The following is a 25078-nucleotide window of genomic DNA, read 5'->3' on the forward strand; positions in this document are numbered from 1 at the left end:
AGCTATCTCCTTCCTGCATAGTATGATCCTCTTTCCAGCTTATGATCAGCTGTGTATTTGAGGTAGATTCTTACAGTAAATGTATTTTAAGTAGGTTAGTTTAGAAGCTTAACCATGATGTGTAATGTTACTTCTTTAGAAAAATACAGTTTGAATTTAGCAACTGACTTAGATATAAATTTTCAGAACCATATGTCATTATAATTAGTGGACTACATGTATAAATGGCAAGTACCAGGAGCTCTGAGTTCTGAATTTTGGCCTCATTTGTGTACACAGTGCTCAGTCATGTTCAGCTCTTCACAACCTCATGGACTGTAGCCTGCCAAGCTCCTCTGTCCATGGGCTTTCCCAGGCAAGAATACTGCAGTGGGTTGCCCTTTCCTCCTCCAGGAGATCTTCCTGACCCAAAGATTGAACCCACATTTCCTGTGTCTTCTGCATTGGCAGGAGAGTTTTTTTACCACTGCCCCACCTGGGAAGATCTTGGCCTCATAATCAAGTAAATTTAAAATTGTGGAATTTAATAGTTACAGTTTTAAGGCTTGGTTGGTAATATTTTACTGTTTGGATTAGTTTTCATGTGCAGCCATTCTTTTAAGGTTTCAGGTTCGTTCACCAACTTTCTTTCAAAAATGCCGGGACCAGCATTGGTATATCACTCAACTGGAAGCTGCACAAACTAGCTATATCCAACAGATAAATAACCTTAAAGAGGTAAGTAAAAAAGCATATTTTAGGTTTTGTGTTTCATATTGTCTTTCAGGCCTGTTAAATTTGCAATTAGAGTTTGGATATTATTGGTGTTTGTAACTTTGTAGATAAATCCACTTGTTCTTTATTCTCATTATCTTTGAGTCTCATTATGGACTGTCCATTTCAGTAGCCACTAGCACATGTGGTTGTCTGACTTAATCTAGTTCCTTCATTGTACCAGCTGGCTTGTATTGGGAATCGCAATGCAGAACATCTCCATCATTATGTAAGATTGTATTGCACACTGCTGCTCTAGTTTGAGTCAGACTCTTGTGTTTCTCTCAGTGACTTGGGTATTTCTCTTCCTTGACAATTAAATGCTGCCCATCTTGAATTCTCATTGTTGTTGAACTGAGTGCTGGGGAGGATCAGTTAAGGAGCTTTTATTTTACAATGGTAAACTAAATTATGTGAGGAATGTTTCTTTCTGCCAGTGGATGTTCGGATAGGTTGAGAAATTTGAAGTGCTGGGAGTGACTTAATATATGAGGCAGGAAAACATAACTATTTTAAAAATTTTTCATGTCAAGTATACTATCTAAAACTGCCTATATTTACGATGCAGTTTGCTAATTGTATGTGTAGCATGGGATATAGATGAGAAGAAAGATGAGAATAAATTGGGCAGTTTTTCTTCGTATAGAGTTTTCCATAAGCAGAAGTCAAGTAGGTATGAGATGGATGGTTCAAGAACTATTTTTATGAACATCTGGGTATGTGGGGCTGTTTTTTGTTTGTTTGTTTGTTGTGTTTTTTTGCTTGAAACAACTTTACTAGTTACGGACTGCTTATGACACGTTTGTGGTGTTCTTTTTTTAAAAAGAGACTTACTATTGAGTTGTCTCGAACTCAGAAATCAAGAGATTTGTCACCACCAGATAATCATCTTAGCCCCCAAAATGATGACACTCCTGAGACACGAGCTAAGAAGTCTGGATCATGCGCTGACGTGCTTCTCCAGGATGGTCCTACTACAGCTTCTGTACGAGACATCAAGGAGGATGAAGAAGATGAGGAGAAGATTCAGAATGAAGATTATCATGTAATAATTAGACCTGGTTTAGATTCATTTCATGTTTGAAAAGAGAAATAACATCATAGCTTTCAGCATATGATGTAGGGGGATCAGTGTGCCAAAAATCTTGTCCATTTATGTTTTCGTTACTAATATATGCCCTGTTGTGAGTGTTAATATGTCAGAAGTTGAATCAAAAGTGTTTCAAGTTTCTAAAAATTAATTTATTATAGGAAACTGTACAGTCTACACAAGAAACTGTGGTATACATTCTAGAAGCTATGTAAGTTGTAGATTTTTAAAATGTGTCTTATTTCCATTCACTGCATCTAGTTGAAGTACCTTATCATTGCATATGTAGGTAGGATGATTTAGGATTTGGGAAGTAGTCAGGTTTTGTCCCGGCTAAACTACAGCTAGCGTGAGATTTCAAGAAGTGGTTGTCACGGTTTAAGGTATGAGAGAAATGGATAGATAAGCTTTTTTGTTATATTTGTTTAAAATGGGCACTGAGTGTAGCAGTGCATGTCTGGGACCTTTTGAAGACAATCGCCATTATCTTCATTACCTCCACCATAATTTGGCGACAGGGAAAGAACACAGCTCCACCCGTCAACAGAAAACTGGATTGAAGATTTACTGAGCATGGCCCCGCCCATCAGAACAAGACCCAATTTCCCCCTCAGTCAATCTGTCCCATCAGGAAGTTTCCATAAGCCTCTTATCCTTCTCCATCAGAGGGCAGACAGACTGAAATCACAGCAAACTAACTAGTTTGATCACATGGACCACAGCCTTGTCTAACTCAATGAAACTTTGAGCCATGCTGTGTAGGGCCACCCAAGATGGACAGGTCATGGTGGAGAGTTCTGACAAAATGTGGTCCACTGGAGAAGGGAATGGCAAACCACTTCAGTATTCTTGCCTTGAGAACCCCATAAACAGGATGAAAAGGCAAAAAGATAGGACACTGAAAGATGAACTCCCCAGGTCGGTAGGTGCCCAATAGGCTCCTGGAGATCAGTGGAGAAATAGCTCCAGAAAGAATGAAGAGATGGAGCCAAAGCAAAAACAACACCCAGTTGTGGATGTGACTGGTGATGGAAGTAAAGTCCGATGCTGTAAAGAACAATGTTGCATAGGAACCTGGAATGTTAGGTCCATGAATCAAGACAAATTGAAAGTGGTTAAACAGGAGATGGCAAGAGTGAACATTGACATTTTAGAACTCAGCAAACTAAAATGTACTGGGATGGATGAATTTAACTCAGATGACCATTATATCTACTGCTATGGGCAAGAATCCCTTAGAAGAAATGGAGTAGCCCTCATAGTTAACAAAAGAGTCTGAAATGCAGTACTTGGAAGCAATCTTAAAAATGACAGAATGATCTCTGTTTCCAAGGCAAACCATTCAGTATCACAGTAATCCAAGTCTATGCCCCGACCATAATGCTGAAGAAGCTGAAATTGAACAGTTCTATGAAGACTTACAGGCCTTCTAAAACTAACACCAAAAAAAAATGTCTTTTTCATTATAGGGAACAGGAATGCAAAATTAGGAAGTCAAGAGATACCTGGAGTAACAGGCAAATTTGGCCTTGGAGTACGGAATGAAGCAGGGCAAATTTTAATAGAGTTTTGCCAAGAGAACACACTGGTCATAGCAAACACCCTCTTCCAACAACACAAGAGAAGACTCTACACATGGACATCACCAAATGGTCAATACCGAAATCAGATTGATTATTTTTTGCAGCCAAAGATGGAGAAGCTCTATACAGTCAGCAAAAACAAGACCAGGAGCTGACTGTGGCTCAGATCATGAACTCCTTCTTGCCAAATTCAGACTTAAATTGAAGAAAGTAATGAAAACCACTAGACCATTCAGGTATGACCTGAATGGAAACCCCTTAAGTGGAAGTGACAAATAGATTTCAAGGGATTAGATCTGATAGAGTGCCTGAAGAACTATGGATGGAGGTTTGTGACATTGTACAAGAGGCAGGAATCAAGACCATCCCCAAGAAAAAGAAATGCTAAAAGGTAAAATGGTTGTCTGAGGAGGCCTTACAAATAGCTGAGAAAAGACGAGAAGTGAAAGGCAAAGGAGAAAAGGAAACATTTTCTCATTTGAATGCAGAGTTCCAAAGAATAGCAAGGAGAGATAAGAAAGCCTTCCTCAGTGATCAACACAAAGAAATAGTGGAAAACAATAGGATGGGAATGACTAGAGATCTCTTCGAGAAAATTAAGAAATACCAAGGGAACATTTCATGTATAGATGGGCAACTAAAGGACAGAAATGGTATGGATCTAACAGAAGCAGAAGATATTAAGAAGAGGTAGCAAGAATACATAGAAGAACTACACATAAAAGATCTTCATGACCCAGATAATCATGATGGTATGATCATTTACCTAGAGCCAAACATCCTGGAGTGTGAAGTCAAGTGGGCCTTAGGAAGCATCACTACGAACAAAGCTAGTGGAGGTGATGGAATTCCAGCTGAGCTATTTCACATCCTAAAAGATGATGCTGTGAAAGTGCTGCACTCAATATGCCAGCAAATTTGGAAAACTCAGCAGTGGCCACAGGACTGGAAAACATTAGTTTTCATTGACCTCCCAAAGAAAGGCAATGCCAAAGAATGTTCAAACTGCTGCACACTTATACTCATCTCACACACTTGTAAAGTAATGCTCAAAATTCTCCAAGCCAGACTTCAACAGTACATGAACCGTGAACTTCCAGATGTTAAAGCTGGATTTAGAAAAGGCAGAGGAACCATAGATCAAATTGCCAATATCCATTGGATCATCGAAAAAGCAAGAGAGTTCCAGAAAAGCATCTACTTCTGCTTTATTGACTATGTCAAAGCCTTTGACTGTGGATCACAACAAACTGTGGAAAATTCCTCAAGAGATGGGAATACCAGAGTATCTGACCTGCCTCTTGAGAAATCTGTATGCAGGTCAAGAAGCAACAGTTAGAACTGGACATGGAACAACAGACTGGTTCCAAATAGGAAAAGGAGTACGTCAAGGCTGTATATTGTCATCCTGCTTATTTAGCTTATATGCAGAGTACATCATGAGAAACTCTGGGCTGGATGAAGCACAAGCTGGAATCAAGATTGCCGGCCGAAATATCAATAACCTCAGATGTGCAGATGGCACCACTCTTAAGGCAGAAAGTGAAGGAGAACTAAAGACCCTGTTCATGAAAGTGAAAGAGGGGAGTGAGAAAGTTAGCTTAAAGCTCAGCATTCAGAAAACAAAGATCATGGCATACAATCTCATCACTTCATGGCAAATAGATGGGGAAGCAGGGGAAACAGTGACAGAGTTTATAGTTTTGGGCTCCAAAATCACTGCAGATGGTGACTACAGCCATGAAATTAAAAGACGCTTGCTCCTTGGGAAAAAAGGTATAACCAGCCTGTGCTGTGTGCTTAGTCGCTCAGTTGTGTCCTACTCTCAGCGACCCCATGGACTGTAGCCCGACAGACTCCTCCGTCCATGGGATTCTCCAGACAAGAATACTGGAGTGGGTTGCCATTTCCTTCTCCAGTTATATCCAGCCTAGATAGCAGATTAAAAAGCAGAGACATTACTTTGCCAGCAAAGATCCTTCTAGTCAAAGCTATGGTTTTTCCAGTAGTCTTGTAAGGATGTGAGAGTTGGACTATAAAGAAAGCTGAGAGGAGAACAATTGATGCTTTTGCACTGTGGTACTGGAGAAGACTCTTTAGAGTCTATTGGAGTGCAAGGATATCTAACCAGTCCATCCTAAAGGAAATCAGTCCTAAATGTTCATTGGAAGGACTGATGCTGAAGCTGAAACTCCAATACTTTGGCCACCTGATTCAAAGAACTGACTCCGAAAAGACACTGATGCTGCAAAAGATTGAAAGTGGGAGGAGAAGGGGATGACAGAGGATGAGATGGTTGGATGGCATCGCTGACTGTGTGGACATGAGTTTGCGTAAACTCTGGGAGTTGGTGATGGACAGGGAGGCCTGGTGTGCTGCAGTCCATGGGGTCGCAAAGAGTTGGACACGACTGAGCAACTGAACTGAACTGAGGATGGGAAGCTTAAGGCGTGTGTTATAATTGATGGAGTCAGTGGGGAGAAAGGTTGAAAGTTAAGGTACAAGTATTGACATAACAGACTATTTTAGGAGATGTTATATGTTGGAATGGAGAATTCAGGTGTAGCAGTTAACCTTTGATAGCATGAGTTGAAGGATGGAGTTTGTAGGTAGGACAGCTGAAAGTTGGAGGCATTTATGCTAACTAGCCGTAGCCTGTATGTTTTTCTGTATAGAAAGGTGACAGGGATTTATAATCACATCCCTGGTGGCTTAGAGGGTAAGGCGTCCGCCTGCAATGCAGGAGACCTGGCTTCAACCCCTGAGTTGGGAAGATCCCCTGGAGAAGGAAAATGGCAACCCACTCCAGTATTCTTGCCTAGAAAATCCCATGGACGGAGTAGCCTGGGAGGCTGCAGTCCATGGAGTCGCAAAGAGTTGGACACGACTGAGCCACTTCACTTCAGACCTTGAGGAGTGATGATTTGAAATGTTATTCTGTGAGGAAGTTGGCCTGGACTGTATGAACCATTTCCAGTCATATTGAAAGTCCAGCTGCAATTGGCAGAAATAACTTATTGGTGGGCCCAGGTAATGTGGTTGTGTGATTTATTTCTACAGGGCTCAGAGTGTAGGCCCAGCAGCAGAGAATTGAGTACCTTATTTGGAACGTAGTCCAGGCTGAATGAAAACATTTGAGATAGAAATCATGTTTCTTTGCCTTAATCTAGCAGGATCTTTCAGATGGAGATCTGGATCTGGATCTTGTTGGTGAAGATGAAGCAAATCACCTCGATGGCAGCAGTTCTTCTGCCAGTTCCACAGCAACGAGTAACACAGAAGAAAATGACATTGACGAAGAAACAATGTGAGTGTCTCACAGTAACTACCACTATGAACCATCTAAGTGATAATTATTAGAAGCATGGTAGTTAAGTTAGGCCTAAAACTGGGTGGTGGCTCAGACGGGAAAGCAGCTGCCTACAATGCAATAGACCTGAGTTCGATCCCTGGGTCGGGAAGATCCCCTGGAGAAGGAAACAGCAACCCACTCTAGTATTCTTGCCTGGAAAATCCCATGGAGAGGGGAGCCTGGTGGGCTACAGTCCATGGGGTCGCAAAGAATTGGACACGACTGAGTGACTTCAGTTTTCTTTCTTTCTTTCACTTTCTTTTTCTTTCTAAAATTGGGGATATTAAGCATTTTTTTCCCTTGATTTACCCTCTTATATAAATGAAGGAAGAAACAGTGAGTTCCCTCCCTCTCATCTCTGGAATCCAAACAGTTTTCGTTGTAGCTTTAACTTTTAATTTTGTGGTTATTTCATATTTAAGAAATGTTGCAAAAATAGTAGCAGGTTAATTCCCCAAATGTTAATGTTTTGCTTTGTTATGTTTCTCTCTTTTCTCTCTCCACATAAAATTTTTTGTGAGACATTTGAGATAAAGTAAATATAGTTCTCATTGTATTAACTCCTCAAAATAGACCTTTTGCACTTCAAGTTCCCTCTTTAGAATACTTGGCAAATTGTCTTAAAGGGTTAGTTAAAATGTGAAGCCTTTAAGTTACTGAATCAGAAATCATTATTACTGATATTTTTAAACATATAAAATAAAACTTATTAATTTGAACTAGCATGAAAAGTTGTTTAAGATGGTGATTCTATGAAGTGGAATCACCTTGACAAACAGCTTACATATATGATTCTACCTGAATTAATTCCTTGGACTGTTAGGTCTCTTGACTTTCTTCAGGGTAGTCTTGAGGGCATAGTATTTTCCATTAAGCTTCATTCACAGCCTTACATTATATTGACTTCTTTAAAAGAAATATTTATTTATTTGCCTCTGCTGGCTGTGTTAGTTATGGCACTCAGGATCTTAGATCTTTGTTGTAGCATGCAGGATCCTTTGTTGTGGTAGGATCTTTAGTTCAGGCATGCTGTGGGATCTAGTTCCCTGATCGGTAATTGAATCCAGGTCCCCACATTGGAAGTGCAGAGTACTAATCACTGGACCACCAGGGAAGTCCCCTAGATTGACTTTTAATGTTTTTTCCAATAGAAAGTGTTTGATTATGTTCTCTTTATTTGCATGCATCTACATTAATAGCTTGATTCAAAGTATATTGTATAATTCATAGAAATAGCACAGTTAAGCCAATTTGAACATCTGTGCTGTGCTCAGTCACTTTAGTTGTGTCTTTGCGACACTATGGACTGTAGTCCACCAGGCTCCTCGGTCCATGGGATTCTCCAGGCAAGGATACTGGAGTGGGTAGCCATGCCGTCCTCCAGGGGACCTTCCTGGACCAGGAGTTGAACTTGCATCTCCTGCATTGCAGGCAGATTCTTTACTGCTAAAGCAACTGGCAAGCCCAATTTGACCATCTCAGGAACATACATTGTTAGCTTTTACAAATTAAGATCAGTTCTTTCCTTTAATAGGTGGAGAACTAGGAACATAGTTGATTTGGATAATGATTATTAGAAATAACTTTCTGTTAGCTAGAGCACATTTATCAAACAGACCTTCTTCTCTCCCTCCACCTCAGTCTTTTTATGATAGCAGTATGTATTTTCTTTGTGCTATTTGTTTTTTTTCTTCTTTTTTTGAGGTAATTGTAAATTCACTTCCTGTTGTGAAAAATAATACAAGATTCCATATGCCCTTTGCCCAATTTTCCCCGGTAGTAAGTAACAAACCTCACAGCCAGGATATTGATGTGACATAAGCAAGATACAGAACATTTCCATCACCACAAGTGCCCCATATGTTGCTGTTCTATAACATACCTGCTTTCCCCACCTAACCTTTTCTTTGCAATCACCCATGTTTCCTCTTTTCTATAATTTTGTCACTTAAAGGATGTTATGTAAATGGAATCATACAGTATGCAACCCTTAGGGACCGGCATTTTCCCCACTCTGTTTCTCTGGGGACTCATCCATGTTATTGTGTGCATAGGTAGTTTGTTTGCTCTGATGCTGATAAGTGGTTTGTGTTGTGGATACACTACAATTTGTTCAGCTGTTTACTTGTTGAAGAACATCTGGATTGTTTTCAGTTTGGGGCTACTATAAATAAAACTACTAGAAACATTCATGTACAGAATTTTGTGTGAACATAAATCTCCGTTTCTGTTGGATAAGTTTAACTGCTGGATTGTATGGTAATTGAAGGTTTAGTTTTTGAAGAAACTGCCAAGTAGTTTTCTAGTTTTTGCATTCCTATGAGCAGTATATGTATGGTTCACTCTCTGAATCCCTCGCAGCATTTAGTGTTGCCACTAGTTTTTATTTTAGTCATTGTGATATCCCATTGTGGTATTAATTAATTCCCCATGTTAGCTAATGATGTTGAACATCTTTTCATGTGTTTAATTTCCCATATGCATATCCTCACTGGTAAAATTTCTCTTCGTGTCTTTTACCTGGTTTCTAATAAGAACTTTTTTTTAAATGATAAAATATACATAACCACAGGAGAAGGAAATGGCAACCCGCTTTAGTACTTTGCCTAAAAAATCCCAGACTGGCCTGGCAACTACAGTTCATGGGGTTGCATAGAGTTGGACAAGACTGAGTGACTGAGCCTGCATGCTTGCATGCATACATAATCATGTCTAAGGGCAATTCAGTGGCATTAAATATTCATGTTGTTGCAAAACCATCACCACTGTCTATCCCCAGAGCTTTTTTTTTTTTCATCTTCCCAGACTAAACTCTGTACCCATAAAATGATAATGCCCTCTTTCCTCCTAGCAACTACTGTTGAGTTTTGAGAATTCTTTGTATATTAGATCCTGGAGAAGGAAATGGCAGCACACTCCAGTACTCTTGCCTAGAAAATCCCATGGATAGAGGAGCCGGGTAGGCTACAGTCCATGGGGTTTCTTTCAGTCGACATGACTGAGCAACTTCACTTTCACTTTCACGTGTATATTAGGTACTAGTCCTTTGCTGAATTTGGAACATGCTTTGAAGATAACTTTCATTCTGTAGCTTATCTTTTCATATTAACAGGTCTTTTGCCAATCAGAAATTTTTGATATTTCAACAGTGTTTTGTAGTTTTCAGAGTATATGTTTTACACATTTTTTAAATCATTCATCAGTATCTTACTCTTTTTCATGCAATAGTAAATGTAATTGAATTTTCTTTTTAAGTTTCTTTTGTGGGTTGTTCTTTGATCTTATTCTTTTTCATGCTATTGTAAATGAAATTGAATTTTCTTTTTAATTTTTTTGTGGGTTGTTCTTTGCAAGTACATGAAAATGCAGATTTTTGTATCCTGCAACCCTGTTAACTTGTTTATGAATTCTAATAGTTTTTTAATGGATTCTTTAGATTTTTCTATGTGTAATATTATACCTATAAGTAGATATAGTTTTACTTATTCTTTTTCAATTTGGGTGCCTTCTATCTCTTTTTCTTGCCTAAGTTTACTGGATAGAACATCATATAGAATTGGTGGGAGTGGACATTCTTTCTTATCTTGTTCCTGATCTTACAGGGAAAGTTCAGTCTTTCACCAATTAATGTGATGTTAGCTGTGAGTTTTCCATAGATGCCCTTCTGGTTTATTGAGTGTTTTTATTATGAAGGGGTATTGGTTTTTTTGAAGTCTCTTTCTGTATCTCTTCAGATAATCATATAGTTTTTGTTTTTTATTCTTTTAATATGGTGTATTACATTAGTTCATTTTTAGATTCTAAACCAACTTTGCGTTCCTTGGATAATTTCTACTCTGCCATGGTGTGTAACTCCTTATGTTTTGCTGGATTCCTATTTTTCTTTTTTGCTGGATTCCATTTGAGAGTTTTTTGTTTTTTTTTTTTTCATGTTCTTAATAGTGTTATACCTTTTTATGTGGCTCTGTTTTTATAGCCTGCTTCTTCTCACAGGCAAAATTTCTGAGCCAGAGTTCTGAAGCTAGAGTGAGAACAAAGGTGTCCTTATTTCTCCCACTTTAGAAGCTGAGCCAGTGGGAGTGGGCGAGTTGGGGGCTGTAGCCTCAGATCTTTTCAGTTGGTCTTCTGAGGCCTGGAACTTCTGCTTTATGAGTAACTTGCAGCAAGGGTGATCTGGGCCCCAGTTTCTTCACATGCTGCATCAAAGGTAGAGCCTTGGGTCTGGATGGAAGAAGGGAATCCCTGCCTCTTAGCCACATATACCTGACTTTAGTCTAGCCACAGGTAGCTGGGAGCAGGGTGAGAAATGCTGGGGTCTTGTTCTTCTTAGGAATATAGCCCTTCTCCTGGGAGCTGTGGGAAATGGGAGCCTTATGTGCTTGGGTGCATCAGTCAGAAGTGGAATTGCTGTATCACTGCTCTTGGTTCAAGTACCACAGACTCATTGTCGTTACCAAATTTCATTACTGTTTTCATTTGCTATATGCTCTTAGAATCATTTCCAGAGTCTATAAACTGTTGCCTTAAAAAATAATGTTCACAATGTCACTGGAGAGCAGATCTGTAGAGCTCCTTATGCTGTCAACCTGGGAATTGATTTTCAGACTCCTTTGGGCTTCCTGATGGCTCAGCTGGTGAAAGAATCCACTTGCAATGCAGGAGACCCTGGTTCGATTCCTGGGTTGGGAAGTTCCCCTGGAGAAGGGAAAGGCTACCCTCTCCAGTATGTTGGCCTAGAGAATTTCATGGACCATATATAGTCCTTTGGTTGCAATGAGTCGGACACGACTGAGTGATTTTCACTTTAAATACCCAAAACTAGTGCTGATTTGTGCTATTCCATATAGTACTTTGTCATTTAAAATAAGATAATTGTGTTTTGATAAACAGCACCCTCTTTTCTGAAATGATATCTTAAGAAACTAGTTTTTAGTTATATATAGTAATTTGAACATCCTTCTTAACCTTAAAATGTACAGTTTTAAGCCTAATTTGCTACCATTAAATTACAAATTCTTTGAAGCTATAATCTCTTCTGCTTACATGGTTCTCAAATTTTCTATTTTGAAAATTAAATGTTGCCAACCTATTTTGGTACTCTAAAAAGGTATATTGAACATTAATAATACTGCCCATACATGTGATAATGACAAAAGTCTTTCAGTTTTCTGTTTAGAAATATACTGTTACTTCATAGGAGAAAGCTATACACTATTATTGTAAAATTCATTGAGATACGACAGATAATGTTAATTTTACTTACTATGTGGAAAAATGAATTCTGTATATTCTTAGGTCTGGAGAGAATGATGTGGAATACAACAACATGGAATTGGAAGAGGGAGAACTCATGGAAGATGCAGCTGCAGCAGGACCTCCAGGTACTGGAGCCAAACCCCACAAGCCATCCTGTCTTCTCTTTCCCTCTTCTTTGCATGTATCATATTTTAATATGTGGCAGCCATTGCACTACATTGTTCATGGTGTTAGAAGGACTGTATTTTATGTATGGATTTTAGAGTATTACTAATAGTATTTAGAATAGTAATAGCTAAAATTTGATACATTCTTACATAGCAGGCATTGTGCAAAAGCCCTTAATGTATACGTTATCTTATTTACCTATAAAATTCTTGGAGGTAGATTTTAATATTATCTTCTTTTTGTAGCTGTAGAAACTGATGTGTAAAGGAATTAAGCAGCTTGCTGTCATTTTACAATTAAGTAAATCAAAGAGGAATTAGAGTTTTCTGTTCATTTGAATCCTAAGCTCCTGATCTTATCTACTATTACAGACTTACTTTTTATGATACGTAAGTCTTGTTTGTATACCTACCTCAACTATAGATTATTTAAATAGAATCATTGAATCTTTGAGTTACAGAAGACATTTTGAGAACTCAATTTACATGTGGAAAAAGCTCAGAGATTTAGTTGGTATAGCTAGACTAGAACCTCATGTTGTCATCTTGAACCTAGCTTTTTACCAAAGTACAGGGCTCCTCCTGGGATAACCAGTATTAAATAGTAAGCGTTTCTTTTGTTTTCTTGGACCTGTTCAATTAAGCATGGGGATTTTGGCTAGAACAATTATCAACTAGGTTTTTGCTACTTCTGTTTTACCTGCTTCGCCGTTGGTATGAACATTGGCATATTCTGTAGCATGCTTAAATATCTAAAGACCTCTTTAATACTTAATACTTCCACTTCTACATTGTACTCCTGTCTTTCACTTTATTTCTAGGTGATCTCTGTCACACCTGTATGTCAGTTTTTTGTGTATGCTGATTACTCCCCAAGCTCCATCTCTAGCCTTTATTTTTCTCATGACTTCCAGACCCATGTAGCGTTTGGTTTTGATGTCTCAGTCTTAGATCTCCTAAATAGAAATCATTACCTTTTCATTTGCAGGCTTACCCATCAGTGATGGCCACCATCTTGATGATTAGTAGCGCTGTATATTCTTCACCTTTTCCTCTCCTTCGACTCTCCCTTTAACATGTCACCAAAATCTGTTGATTCTTCCTCCTAGATAGTGAGTGAATACATTTGTTACTTCACATTCCATTGCCATTTCTGGTGTAGGCCTGTGTCTTTCAACCTGAATGAGAGGCTGTTTGGGTTCTTTGTATCCATTATTGCTCCCATCCATTCTGCTTCCCATGGCATGAGTTCCAAATGAGGTGACTTTTTATTCCCTTCAAAAGAATACCTGATTGTATCCCTTCTCTCCTTAAAAACCCTTTATTTCATTCCATTTACTGATAGGATGAAATCCAAACTCATTAATATGGTATACAATGGCCTTCATGTGCTGACTCCTGCTCATTTTTTCCCCAGCTTTAAAAGGTATAATTGACAAAAATTGTATATGTTTAAGGTGTACAGCATGATGGTTTCATATAAATACACATTGTGAAATGGTCAGCATGATCAAGCCAGTTAGCATTCATTGCCTCACATAGTTACCTTTTTTTTTTTTTTTTTTTTACTTTCCTCTTCTCTACTCCACTCTGATAATAGCTTATTTGTTTTCTGTGTATGACTGTTTCTGGGTTTGTTATGTTTGTGCGTTTGTTTTGTTTCTTAGATTTTACATATAAATGAAGTCATATTTCTTTATCTTTCTCTGTCTTATTTCATTTAGCATAATACCCTCCAGGTCCATCACATTACAAGATCAGGTAATGGAAAGTCTTATTTGCCTGACTAAGGAGCTTGATCTTTTATTCTGTAGAACCACTAAAGGTCTTTAAGAGTGAATGTGATCAGATTTGTCTATATAGTGAAAAATGGGTTAAAGGTGGATGAGATAAGATTGGATACTACTGTGAAAATTCTGTGGGAGTCCAGTGGTTAGAACTCCATGCTTTCACTGATGAGAGCATGGGTTTGACCCCTGGTTGGTAAACGAAGATCCCACAAGCTGCATAGTGTAGCCAAAAAAATAAAAGGAAACTACCTCAATATTCCAGGAAGGAAAGTTTGAGGGCCCCAAATAAGGCAAGAATAGTAGAGGCAGAGAAGAAGAAACCTTTTGAGAGATGTTAAGTAAGACTCTGTATGACTTGGGAGTGTCTTACTGGATGGTTGGAGTCAGTGGTGGTGTGGGGGTGATTCCTTAAGGTCCCTAGTTTGGGCCTCATTCCATAAGCTAGTGAGTCTCAGAGCAGAGGATAATATATTCAGTGTGATCCATGCTGATATTGATGGGCCGGTGGGACTCCCACGTTATGATCTCCAGACCCACGTAACTGGCTGCTTGGAAGACCACAGGTGTGAGTCTGTGTAGTAATATGCATTGTTTTTTTCAAGAATAAGCATCATCAGGGCTTCCCTGGTGGCTCAGTGGTAAAGAATCACCTGCCCATGCAGGAGACGTGGGTTCAATTCCTGGTCTTTGGCAAATTACTACGCCCATGCTCCACAACTATGGAACCTATGCTCTAGAGCCCAGGAGCTGCAACTGCTGAGCCCATGACCACAACGACTGAAGCCTGTGCCCTAGAGCCCATGCTCTGCAAGAGAAGCCACCACAGTCAGAAGCCTCTGCACTGCAAAACAGAGAGTAACTCCTCGCCACAGCTAGGAAAAAGCTCTCACAACAATGAAGACCCAGTACAGCCCCCAAACTAAAAATTCATTTTAAAAATATTTTTAAAAATAGGAGTCATAGTTTTTGTTCATTGAAATTAATGAACTAATTAAAATATTATTTGCAAGATTCACCCATAATATGTAAAGAATTTCTACAAATCAATCAGAAAAAGATGACAATCTCTTTAGTTTAAAAAAAAACAAAAAGCAAAAGACAAAAATAGACACTTCACAAAGGAGTCTTATCTAGATGACCAGTACACATTTTTAAAGATTTTTTTTTCACTGTTTTTGTCAAATAAATGCAAGTTGTGGTGCTATTGAGTTTGTTTATCCTTCATGAAGTTTCTTGAGTTGAGTTTTTTGGATGTTTACATGAATAGTTTTCATTATAAGTAGGCAATTTTTACCCATTTTTCTTTGAATAATATTCTTTCTCCTCCTCTCTAACTCCCATTATGTGTATGTTGGTACACTTGGTGGGATTTCACAGGTCTCTGAGACTCTGTTCATTTTCCTTCATTCTTTTTCAGGAAATGCCAGATAAAATCCACATTATGATACCATTGAATATCCACTGTAATGGCTAATACTTTTTAAACTGGCAGTACTAAATGTTGAAAGCATGTGGAGAGATGGAAACTCTCATAGCTTGCTGGTAGGAATGAAAATTGGATAACTCTACTTTAAAAAACTGTTGGGCAGTATAGGTAAAGCTAAATATACACATCCTATGACTTTTCCACTTTCAACAGAACGGGAGCTGGTATTTGCCAGTTGAGTTTTACAAGATAATTTAAAGCAGTATTGTTCTTTTTTAGGTGGTTTTGTTTTCTTGTGTTTTTAATTTTTTAAAAGTAAATGTAATTTTTAGCAAAGTAAAGAATGTGAAAAACTAGAGAAGACTGGAAAGGTAGTTTGAGTCTAGACTGTGTAGGACCTCAAATGTTTTGCTAATACATACAAGCACTGTAGTAAAATCAAGAGCTCAGATAGATTAGTGTGACATTTTAGCAGGCTTAATCTGGCTTGGCTTACGAAGAGAGCATCCATTTGCTTTTTTATGAATTTTTTTTTTCCCTCATGTGAAGTTCAGGAGCAGTTTTCTGCTTATAATTTCAGTAGCTTTATTTCTCGGAGAAGGCAGTGGCACCCCACTCCAGTACTCTTGCCTGGAAAATCCCACGGGTGGAGGAGCCTGGTAGGCTGCGGTCCATAGGGTTGCTAAGAGTCGGACACAACTGAGCGACTTCACTTTCACTTTTCACTTTTACACATTGGAGAAGGAAATGACAACCCACTCCAGTGTTCTTGCCTGGAGAATCCCAGGGATGGGGGAGCCTGGTGGGCTGACGTCTATGGGATCACACAGAGTCGGACACGACTGAAGTGACTTAGCAGCAGCTTTATTTCTAGTAGCAAAAAGCAACCCAAATTCTTTCCTAATAGAAATAAAGTAGTTTTATATATTCATATTTTATAGCGCTGCACAGAAATAATGAAAATGAATAAGCTGCTATATATAGCAATATAGATGAATCTCATGAATATAATATTGAGCAAAAAAGCAGAATGTAAGAATATAGCTGTATCATTGCATTTAAAAAAGGTTCAAAAACAGGCAAACTAATATATGGTGTTTTACTCCGGATGGAAGTTACCTTTGGGGAGGAGGGTAAGTGAGCAATTTTAGGAGGCATGGAAGAATCTTGGGGTGCTATTAATTTGTGATCATTCACTAGGCTTTATGGACTTCCCTGATGGCTCAGCAGTAAAGACTCCTCCCTGTGGTGCTGGAAGTGCAGGTTCAGTCCCTGGGTTAGGAAAATCCCCTGGACAGAGGAGCCTGGTGGACTACATACAGTTCATGGGGTTGCAAACAGTCAGACACGACTGAACCAACTGAGCATGCGCTCATGCAACTAGGCTGTATGAGACAGACATGCACACACTCGCCCAGGTTAATGGCGGTGCTGACTCTCAAAGAGGAAACTGAGATAGATACTAAACTCTGGTGCCTTTGGATGAAATGTGATACTGCTGTGTGTGGAAGGATGGGAACCTGGGAGGGGTGGAATAGCCAAAGGACTTGAACCACAACAGAAAGGAGTTTGCTCATTGGTGAGAGTAGTGAGTGACCTGGAAGAGTGGTTAGAAACAGAAGACTGTTAACACCCATTTCTGTACTTGGAGGTCCATTTAGCACGAGAGATAAATAGCTTTTGTTTTTGAAGAACCAGATAGTTGGGCAATCGATACCATAATCTGGACTAATGAACCTATTTACTGTATGACAGAACCACCTGAGTAGCTTTTTGAAAAAGTCCTGGATCCCAGTCCAGTATCCTCATTCAAGTACATCTAGAGTAGGGCCAGGAACCTGTCATTTTAAAAACTCCTCCAGCTGACTTATATGCAGCCTGATTTGGGAACTTCCTAGTAAAGGAAAAGAGCTAAGGAACAGTTTGAAGGGGGAGAGGGAATAGTTTTCTGTCTTTTAAAATAGGAGTTGCAAAAAAAAAAAAATAGGAGTTGCAGTGGTGTGTACAGAGGCTAAAAGAGAAATTGGCAACGAGATAATCCTTAGAAGAGGAAGGACAAACAAGTAGAAGGTAAGGACATGAGGGTGTGAATATAGATGAAAAACATGTAAGTAAATAACTGGCCTGAAGCTTCTGAATAATAAACTTTTCTCCTAAGTACCCCCTATCCATCTCTATCTCTTTAGAAACACCCTCATGAATAGTCAGGACCTGATTACTTCATGTTATTTTTATATTATCTACTTTAAGACTTTGCATGTAACATTTTTTAATGTTGTGGGTTTTTTTAAGAATATATTTAAATAACTTTATTTAAGGAGGTCAGTTTTAACCAACATTTCCATACCTAATACTTGCTAGGCATTGTACTAGGCACTGGAGAAAAGTCAGATGGTTTCCTTGGGTTAAGGAGCTTTTTAGTTCAATATAGGTAATACAGAATGACCATGTTCTCAGATGTCATATTCTGTATCAGTCATTAACAGGTTAAGTCTAAAATATTCGTATTGTACTTCAGTATTTAATCAAACTAGAAAAAACGTCTTGCCAGACAGTCATGACCTGAGTATTTTACTGTTCTAGACCTGCAGAAGATTCCATTTTGATGTCTAGATCCTTGGGATCTGTTATACCAGGGGGCTTGACATTCATCCAAGACCACTGGGTTATAAGATACATTCTCCTTTTCCTTAACCCTCATCCCCCAATTGTATGTATTGTACATGCTCTCACTTTTTTATTTCTGGGGTTTAGAATGGGGCTTCCCAGGTGGCGATAGTGGTAAAGAATCCACCTGCCAATGCAGGAGATGCAAGAGACATGGGTTTGATCCCTGGGTCAGGAAGATTACCCTGAAGGAGGAAATAGCAACCTACTCCAGTATCCAGTGTTCTTGCCTGAAAAATTCCATGGACAGAGGCTCCTGGCAAGCTATAGTCCATGGAGTCATGAAGAGTCTGACATGACTGAGCATGCACGCAGTGTGGGGTTGTGGATAACTCCTGAATTTTGAATGGTAATGAGGCCAGTGGTCATTCACTGTTCTTTGTACACTTCTCTGGCGATATGGTTTCTTTGTGTTTCTTATCATGAACACCAGCTCCTAAGAGATAGGTCCACAGACAAGTATTCAAACGACATTAACCAGTTTACTTTTTTCTTTTACATATACTTGAATTTGTCCAATTACATATAGCTTTCATTTTCTGTATCTCTTTTGCAGGTGGTAACCATGGCTATGTGGGTGCCAGTAGCAGAATGTCAAGAAGAGCACACTTGTGCTCTGCTGCTACCAGTAGTTTATTAGACATCGATCCTTTAATTTTAATACATCTCTTGGACCTTAAGGACCGGAGCAGTATGGAAAATTTGTGGGGCTTACAGCCTCGGCCTCCTGCTTCACTTCAGCCCACAGGTAAAATATGAACAGTAATTTTCCTTTTTTCTGTGCTTCTCCAAAAGAACTCTTAAATTTGAATTCAGATATCTTAAGTGTTGGAACATGGTATGTTTCTGTCACAAATCGGTTTTTCATTGTATTTTATAAAAATAAATCAATTAGTTTTCTATTATTGTTCAAAGGTATTTTGTACAAAAATAATGTCAAAGTACCTGTAAGAAGGTTTTTATGATTTGCCTTTTAGATTGTGACTACTGGGCAGTTTGATCCATGTGAATTAAAGTTGTCGTTTCGTTTCACAGGCCTCATGAGTACCCTGACTTCTAAGTGGGACTGTGTGTTAATTAAAAATAGAAAAAGAAGAAGGTTTATTCATGCTTTGATATTCAGTAGCCTAAAAATGTATACCAGTTAGCAGTATTTTTAAAAAATTATTTGTTAAAGAGAAATTACATTTGTGTTACTGTAATATGATGTATACACTTAACACGAATTTAGATGTATAGTCAAATGTGGACTTTTTAAACTTTAGACACAGTCTTTTCTCTTTTTTAAACTTAATTTTATTTTTAAAAATTTGGTTGTGTTGGATCTTTGTTGCTGTGCACAGGCTTTCTCTAGTTATGAGCATCAGGGGCTACTTTCTAGTTGCAGAGTGGAGGCTACTCTCTAGTTGTGGTGCACAGGTTGTAGGTACACAGGCTTCAGTAGTTGCAGCAAGCAGGCTCAGTAGTGTGGCGCACGGCCTCAGTTGCTCCACAGCATGTCGAATCCTCCCAAACCAGGAGTTTAACCCAGGTCTTCTGCATTGGCAGGCAGATTCCTATCCACTGTGCCACCAGGGAAGTGGTAGGCATTTACTTTTAAATGGCGTATTTTAGAAACCATTTTTGTTGGAAAACTTTCTAAATAAACTGAACATTTTTCCTACCTTCTTAAAAAAAAAGTAGTACTTTACAAATCAAATCAGTGATTTAGAACAGTGATTTTGGTGCTTCTTTGAAGCAGCAGAACTCACTTTTCAGGTGGAGTTTAAGGCAGATCCTCAGTGTAGAAAACAGAAATAGAGCTGCTCTGGTGGAGGATAGATCAGAACTTGGAGTATTTAGCTCTCTTTGTTCCTAAAGTATACTTCCTGAAAGCCTGGGGCCTCAGTTTGAAAGACTGTCTCCAATTAGGTAAAGAAACAGTTGCCTTTTTCTGTCATTCAAGTGCATTTTGTATTATGTGCCTGCAAAATAGCACTTATCACATTGCATATAATTTTTTTCTGAGGCATTTTTATTGTAGAAAGTTAAAATGTAGAAAATTATAAAGAGAAAATTAAAATTACACATAGTTCTTGTGATCAACAAACAAATACCCTTAAAAAAAAAACTTTTAGCAAAGATTTTGCTTAAATTATAACCATTGTTGTTTGCAAAGACTTAGTGAAACAAACAATTTCTGGTTCTCCAGGTGGATGTATACATTGTTTTAACCTTTTTGAAGGAAAATTTTGTAGTCGGTGTAAAATATCTCTATCCTTTAATCCTGTAACTTCATTTTTAGGAGTATATTCCAAAGAGAAAACAATCAGAGTTCTTTGAAAATATCCAACAATACAGTTATGGTTGAAAAATTGTTGTCCAAGGAATAGCATATTTTATAGACAAGTAAAATCCTGTTTTTGAAAAATTCAGTGTCAGAGAAAAGAATGCACACTACATAAACAGAATGATATCTCTGTTCTCTGAAAGTTTTCTATTAAAATTGATAATATAAATGAAATGAATTGAGTTTTAGATCAATATGATTAAAAAGTCGATGACAAGGAGGATGCGGTATGAAATAGAGAGGAAGAACAAGTTTGGATTTAAGCATATTGAGTTTGAAGTACCAGTGGGATATCACAGTAGAGATGCTCAGTAGATAGCTAAAAATTAAGAACTGAAATACAGGCATTTATTTGCCGAGAGGTGATGCTAAGTAATTAAAACGAAGAGAGTAAGATTGCAGAAGAATGAGTTTCAAGAAATCCTTTGAAAGGGCTAGGAACATAATTATGGTGAACATCTGTTGTTATTGCATGTGTGGAAGATGAGCCAGATGAAGAGCCTTTGGAGAGAAGAGAGAAGAGAGTCATGGAAGCCAAGTGAAAAATAACCTTTCTGTGAGAGGATATTTAAGGCTAACATTGCAGAAAGATCCAGGTTTCTTTTTATTAAAATGCTTGCTTGAATTTTAGTGTTCATTTTGTACTCTTTGTATATTCTTTCCTTCTCAATCTGTATACTTTCATTTCCTTTTCTTGTCTTATTGCATTAGCGAGAACTTCCTGTAGAGATTGGAAAGGAGTGGTGAAAAGATGTCCCTGATCTTGGTGGGAAAGCTTTTAATTTTCTCACCAGAAAGTATAATACTAGCTGTAAATTTTCCATAGATATTCTTTTATCAAGTTGAGAAAGTTCCCCTCTATTCTGAGGTTTTATTGTGAATGGTTGCTGGATTTTGTGAAATGCTTTTTTTTTTGGCATCTATTTATATGATGTAAATAGATTATATTAAATGATTTTCAAGTATTGAACAAGCCTTGCATACCTGGGATAAATCCCATTTGGTTTGTCATGTATGGTGTTTTAAATATATTGTTTAATTCAGTCTGCTAATATTTCATTGAGGGTTTTTGGTATCTGTGTTCGTCAGAGATACTGGTCTATAGTTTTCTTGTAATGTATGTCTGACTTTGATACTAGAGTAATGCTGGCCTCATAGATTCAGTAAGGAAGTATTCCCTCTGCTTCTTGTGGGGACTGTAGAGAATTTTATAATTTCATCGTTAAATGTTTGGTAGAATTCACCAGTGGATCCATTCAGGCCAGATGCTTTCTGTTTTGGAAAGATATCGTTACTGACTGAATTTCTTTAGTATATACAGGCCTATTCATATAGTGTGTTTTTCCTTCTGTGAGTTTTGGCAGATTGCCTTTCACAGAGTTGGTCTGTTACATCTAGGTTGTCAAATTTGTTGGCATAGAGTTGTTTATAGTGAACACCTGTCACGTATCAGGCTCACTCCAGGTTTTGTTCTTAACCACTGTTTCATAAAAGGGACATCATAAGGGGCATCAGGGTATGAACAACAGATAGTGTGGCTGAACCAGATTTCGAGGTACACGCAGTGGTAAATAGAAAGGCAAGTTGAATCTGTTCTGTGAAAGGCTTGCCTGAGGAATTTATTCATAGTGAACAGTGGGTAACCATTGTTTCAGTTTAGGAATAGTTTGATTCAAACTATATTTTAGAAAGCTTGCAGTGTTAAGAAAACTATCAGAAAGGAAAATTTAATCGGGATACAGTTGTAGATGTTTATTTGTCATTCCCAGTATGAGAGGACAAATTCATACATTTCTGTGTATTTTCTCAGTCATTATAATGTGTGGAGCTGGGATAAGATCTTCAGGATCTTTTGGCATTATAAAAATTACTTTAAACATCTAGGGAACAGATTAACCTGGGCAATGGAGAAGTAGTTTACTTAGAGCAAAGAGTTATGGTTGTGGAGGTAGAATTTATGGGGCTTGGCAACTAATTGTAATGTGGTAAAGAGGACTTCCCAGATGGCTCAGTGGTAAAGAATCCACCCACCAACACAGGAGGTGCGAGTTCAATCCCTGAATCAAGAAGATCCCCTGGAGGAGGAAATGGTAACCCACTCCGGTATTCTTGCCTAGGAAATCCCTTGGACAGAGAGCCTGGTGCTTTACAGTCCATGGGGTCACAAAAGACACAACTTAGTAACTAAACAACAGGAGTGCTCTTAAGTAGCTTAGCTTACCAGGAGAAGGGTAGGGGCAGTGACATACTGAAGTCTGCAGGAGGAGCTGTAGATAACTGTCATTCTTGGAAGAGGTGAGTGAGCGTTACAGATGAAACTCGCAATGCTGTTAACCTTATCACTTGACAAATTCAAGAAGACTTCTCATCCTCAGTGCAGTGAGTATCCTTGTCAGGGTCCCGTGGTATAACATTCCATAGCGTTTTTACACTCTCCTGTCTGGCACTTACCATGCAGTACTGGAATGGATTTTCATTTTTTCACAGTGGGACTGTGAGCTCTGTGAGAACAAAGGCTGGGTGTTTGTCCTGTTCACTTTTGTGTCTCCTGCCTAGCCCAGTGCTTAGCATTTGAAACAAACTCAGTAATTGTTTATTGACTTATTAATGGAGGTTTAAATCTATTTTGTATTTTCCCATTTGGGCTTCTTACTTTTAACAATTCTTGTCAGTTTCTGGTAATAATAAGCTAATCATGTGGGTTAATACAGGGTTTCCTATTTTAGTCCAGGTAGATGTAGGGTGGGAGATGACAGCCACAAAGGTTTTATTTAGCAAAACATTTTGAGTATTTTGTGCCATAGGCTGCATGTCCTAGAATGCAAAGATCACTAAGATGTAACCTCAGCCTCTTAAGTTGTTCACATTCTACGTGTCTGTCTTCCTTACTGTAATATAATGTGCTCTACAAAATTAGGTAAGAATTGATTTGAAAGGAGGGGAACATTTGGTGGGTTTAGGTGCTTGAAGAAGGAGACATTTCTGATCTGACCTGGTAAGTTTGAATTAGAGAGCAGAGGGAAGAGGACATGTGAAAAGCGTGAGGACAGGGCATGGCTGCAGGTCAGAGCTGCAGGACTGGGGTGCACTGAGCTACCTCGAGGCAGAGCGTAAAGCCATGGAGAGTGGAGGTGGGGTCAGATAATGTAGGGCCTGTGTGCTCTACTAATGTTTCTTCGGTGATTCTAAGCAGGAGTGTAGCATCTGATTTGGGTTTTAAAAACTGCTGTGATACTTTTGTGGACAGTGGGTTGAGTGGGAGCTATGCTGTGCAGTGCTTTCATAGACTGGATCTCCTGAGCCTCAGGACAGCCCTGTCACAATATATGTTATTGTCTTCATTTTCCAAATGAATAAATGGAGTCAGAAGTTAGAAGATTTAAAGAACATTACAGAAACTAAATGGTTGATCTGAGACCAAATCCTGGGCTTCCAAAATCTCTCCTAATAGTCCACTGTGAATGCTTTCAGCTGCAAGTAGCGAAATCATGCTAATCGTGGCTTAACTAATAGTAATAAAGGCACTTTGTTATACATATTACATCTGGAGGTTAGTGATTCCATGTGCATCAGGTATTTAAAGGCAGGACAAAGGATGGTCTCCCTGCAGTTCTCTTGCCTCTTCTGGCGTGGTGTTAAGATGACTGCCGCAGTTTCAGGCATCATTTATTCACAGGAATGTGTCACTAGCAGGAAAGAAAAGATGGGATGTTAAAGACCTATTCTTGTGATGCTGGAGAGCAAAGTTATTAAGATCACAAAGTTATTAAGACTGGAGGCAGACTCCTTGGTTTGAATTAAGCTCCTCTACTTTTTTAGCTGTATCCCCAACATAATAAAATCTCCCAGTCAGAATGGAGGCTCTCTCTCCCTTCCCCCAACTGTGGCTGAAATTCTTAGTCATGTGCCCACTCTAAATGCTCCAAGAGGAATAAGCTTAGACTAGTTGTAGGCTCATATTCTCTGGGGCCAAGCAAAGGACAGCTTTCACTGCCCTGAGCAGTGCTGACCTGCTTAACACCTAAACACAGTCTGGGTTCTGCAGGCGTGGTAGAACTGGGGGAATGGCAGCAGTGTCTGCCTTTTCCCCCTCTTATGGCAGTGGATTGTTGCAGTGTGTGAGCAGGGTATGAGTTAGACTGTATATTTTATATACTATGTATAACATATTTGACCAAGTGTTTGGCTTCTAGGTTTTGTGTGTGTGTGTGTGTGAATGTACTAAAAGCTCAGTATAGAAAATTTGAGAAAAGTGAATAAATATAAAAAAGAAAGCACAGGCAGTGTGGCAGCTTTTAAAATTTTTAGAGTTAAATGTATAATTCAGATTTGAGTAATTAAAATGTGAAGAAATAGAGAAAAACAATAGAATGGGAAAGACTACAGATCTCTTCAAGAAAATTAGAGATCCCAAGGGAAAATGTTATGTAAAGATGGGCACAGATGAAGAACAGAAATGGCAAGGACCTAACAGAAGCAGAAGAGATTAAGAGAAGGTGGCAAGAATACACAGAAGAACTATACGAAAAAGTCCTTAATGACCCAGATAAACACAATGATGTGGTCACTGACCTAGTTTCAGACATCCTGGAATATGAAGTCAAGTGGGCCTTAGGAAGCATTACTATGAACAAAGCTAGTGGAGGTGATGGAATTCCAGCTGAG

The 25078-nt window shown here is 38.6% G+C and overlaps 1 protein-coding gene across 4 annotated transcripts in view; it reads left to right on the forward strand.

The window, feature by feature from the left end:
• The window catches only part of TRIM37 (tripartite motif containing 37), a 168592-nt gene that overhangs the window by 72137 nt on the left and 71377 nt on the right, over positions 1 to 25078 (forward strand). For 3 of the 4 annotated variants that reach the window (XR_006272129.1, XM_043482857.1, XM_043482871.1), the window contains exons 14-18: positions 603 to 717; positions 1580 to 1798; positions 6597 to 6733; positions 12074 to 12159; positions 18641 to 18832. Coding sequence is in view for 3 of the 4 variants with exons in the window: in XM_043482857.1 (XP_043338792.1) it covers positions 603 to 717; positions 1580 to 1798; positions 6597 to 6733; positions 12074 to 12159; positions 18641 to 18832 (749 nt within the window). In the remaining variant the exon portion in view is untranslated. The remainder of the gene's footprint in view (positions 1 to 602; positions 718 to 1579; positions 1799 to 6596; positions 6734 to 12073; positions 12160 to 18640; positions 18833 to 25078) is intronic. The other variant, XM_043482864.1, reaches the window with a different exon arrangement.

This window comes from Cervus canadensis, chromosome 1 (genome assembly GCF_019320065.1).
Source record: "Cervus canadensis isolate Bull #8, Minnesota chromosome 1, ASM1932006v1, whole genome shotgun sequence".
NCBI classification, from domain to species: Eukaryota; Metazoa; Chordata; class Mammalia; order Artiodactyla; family Cervidae; genus Cervus; species Cervus canadensis.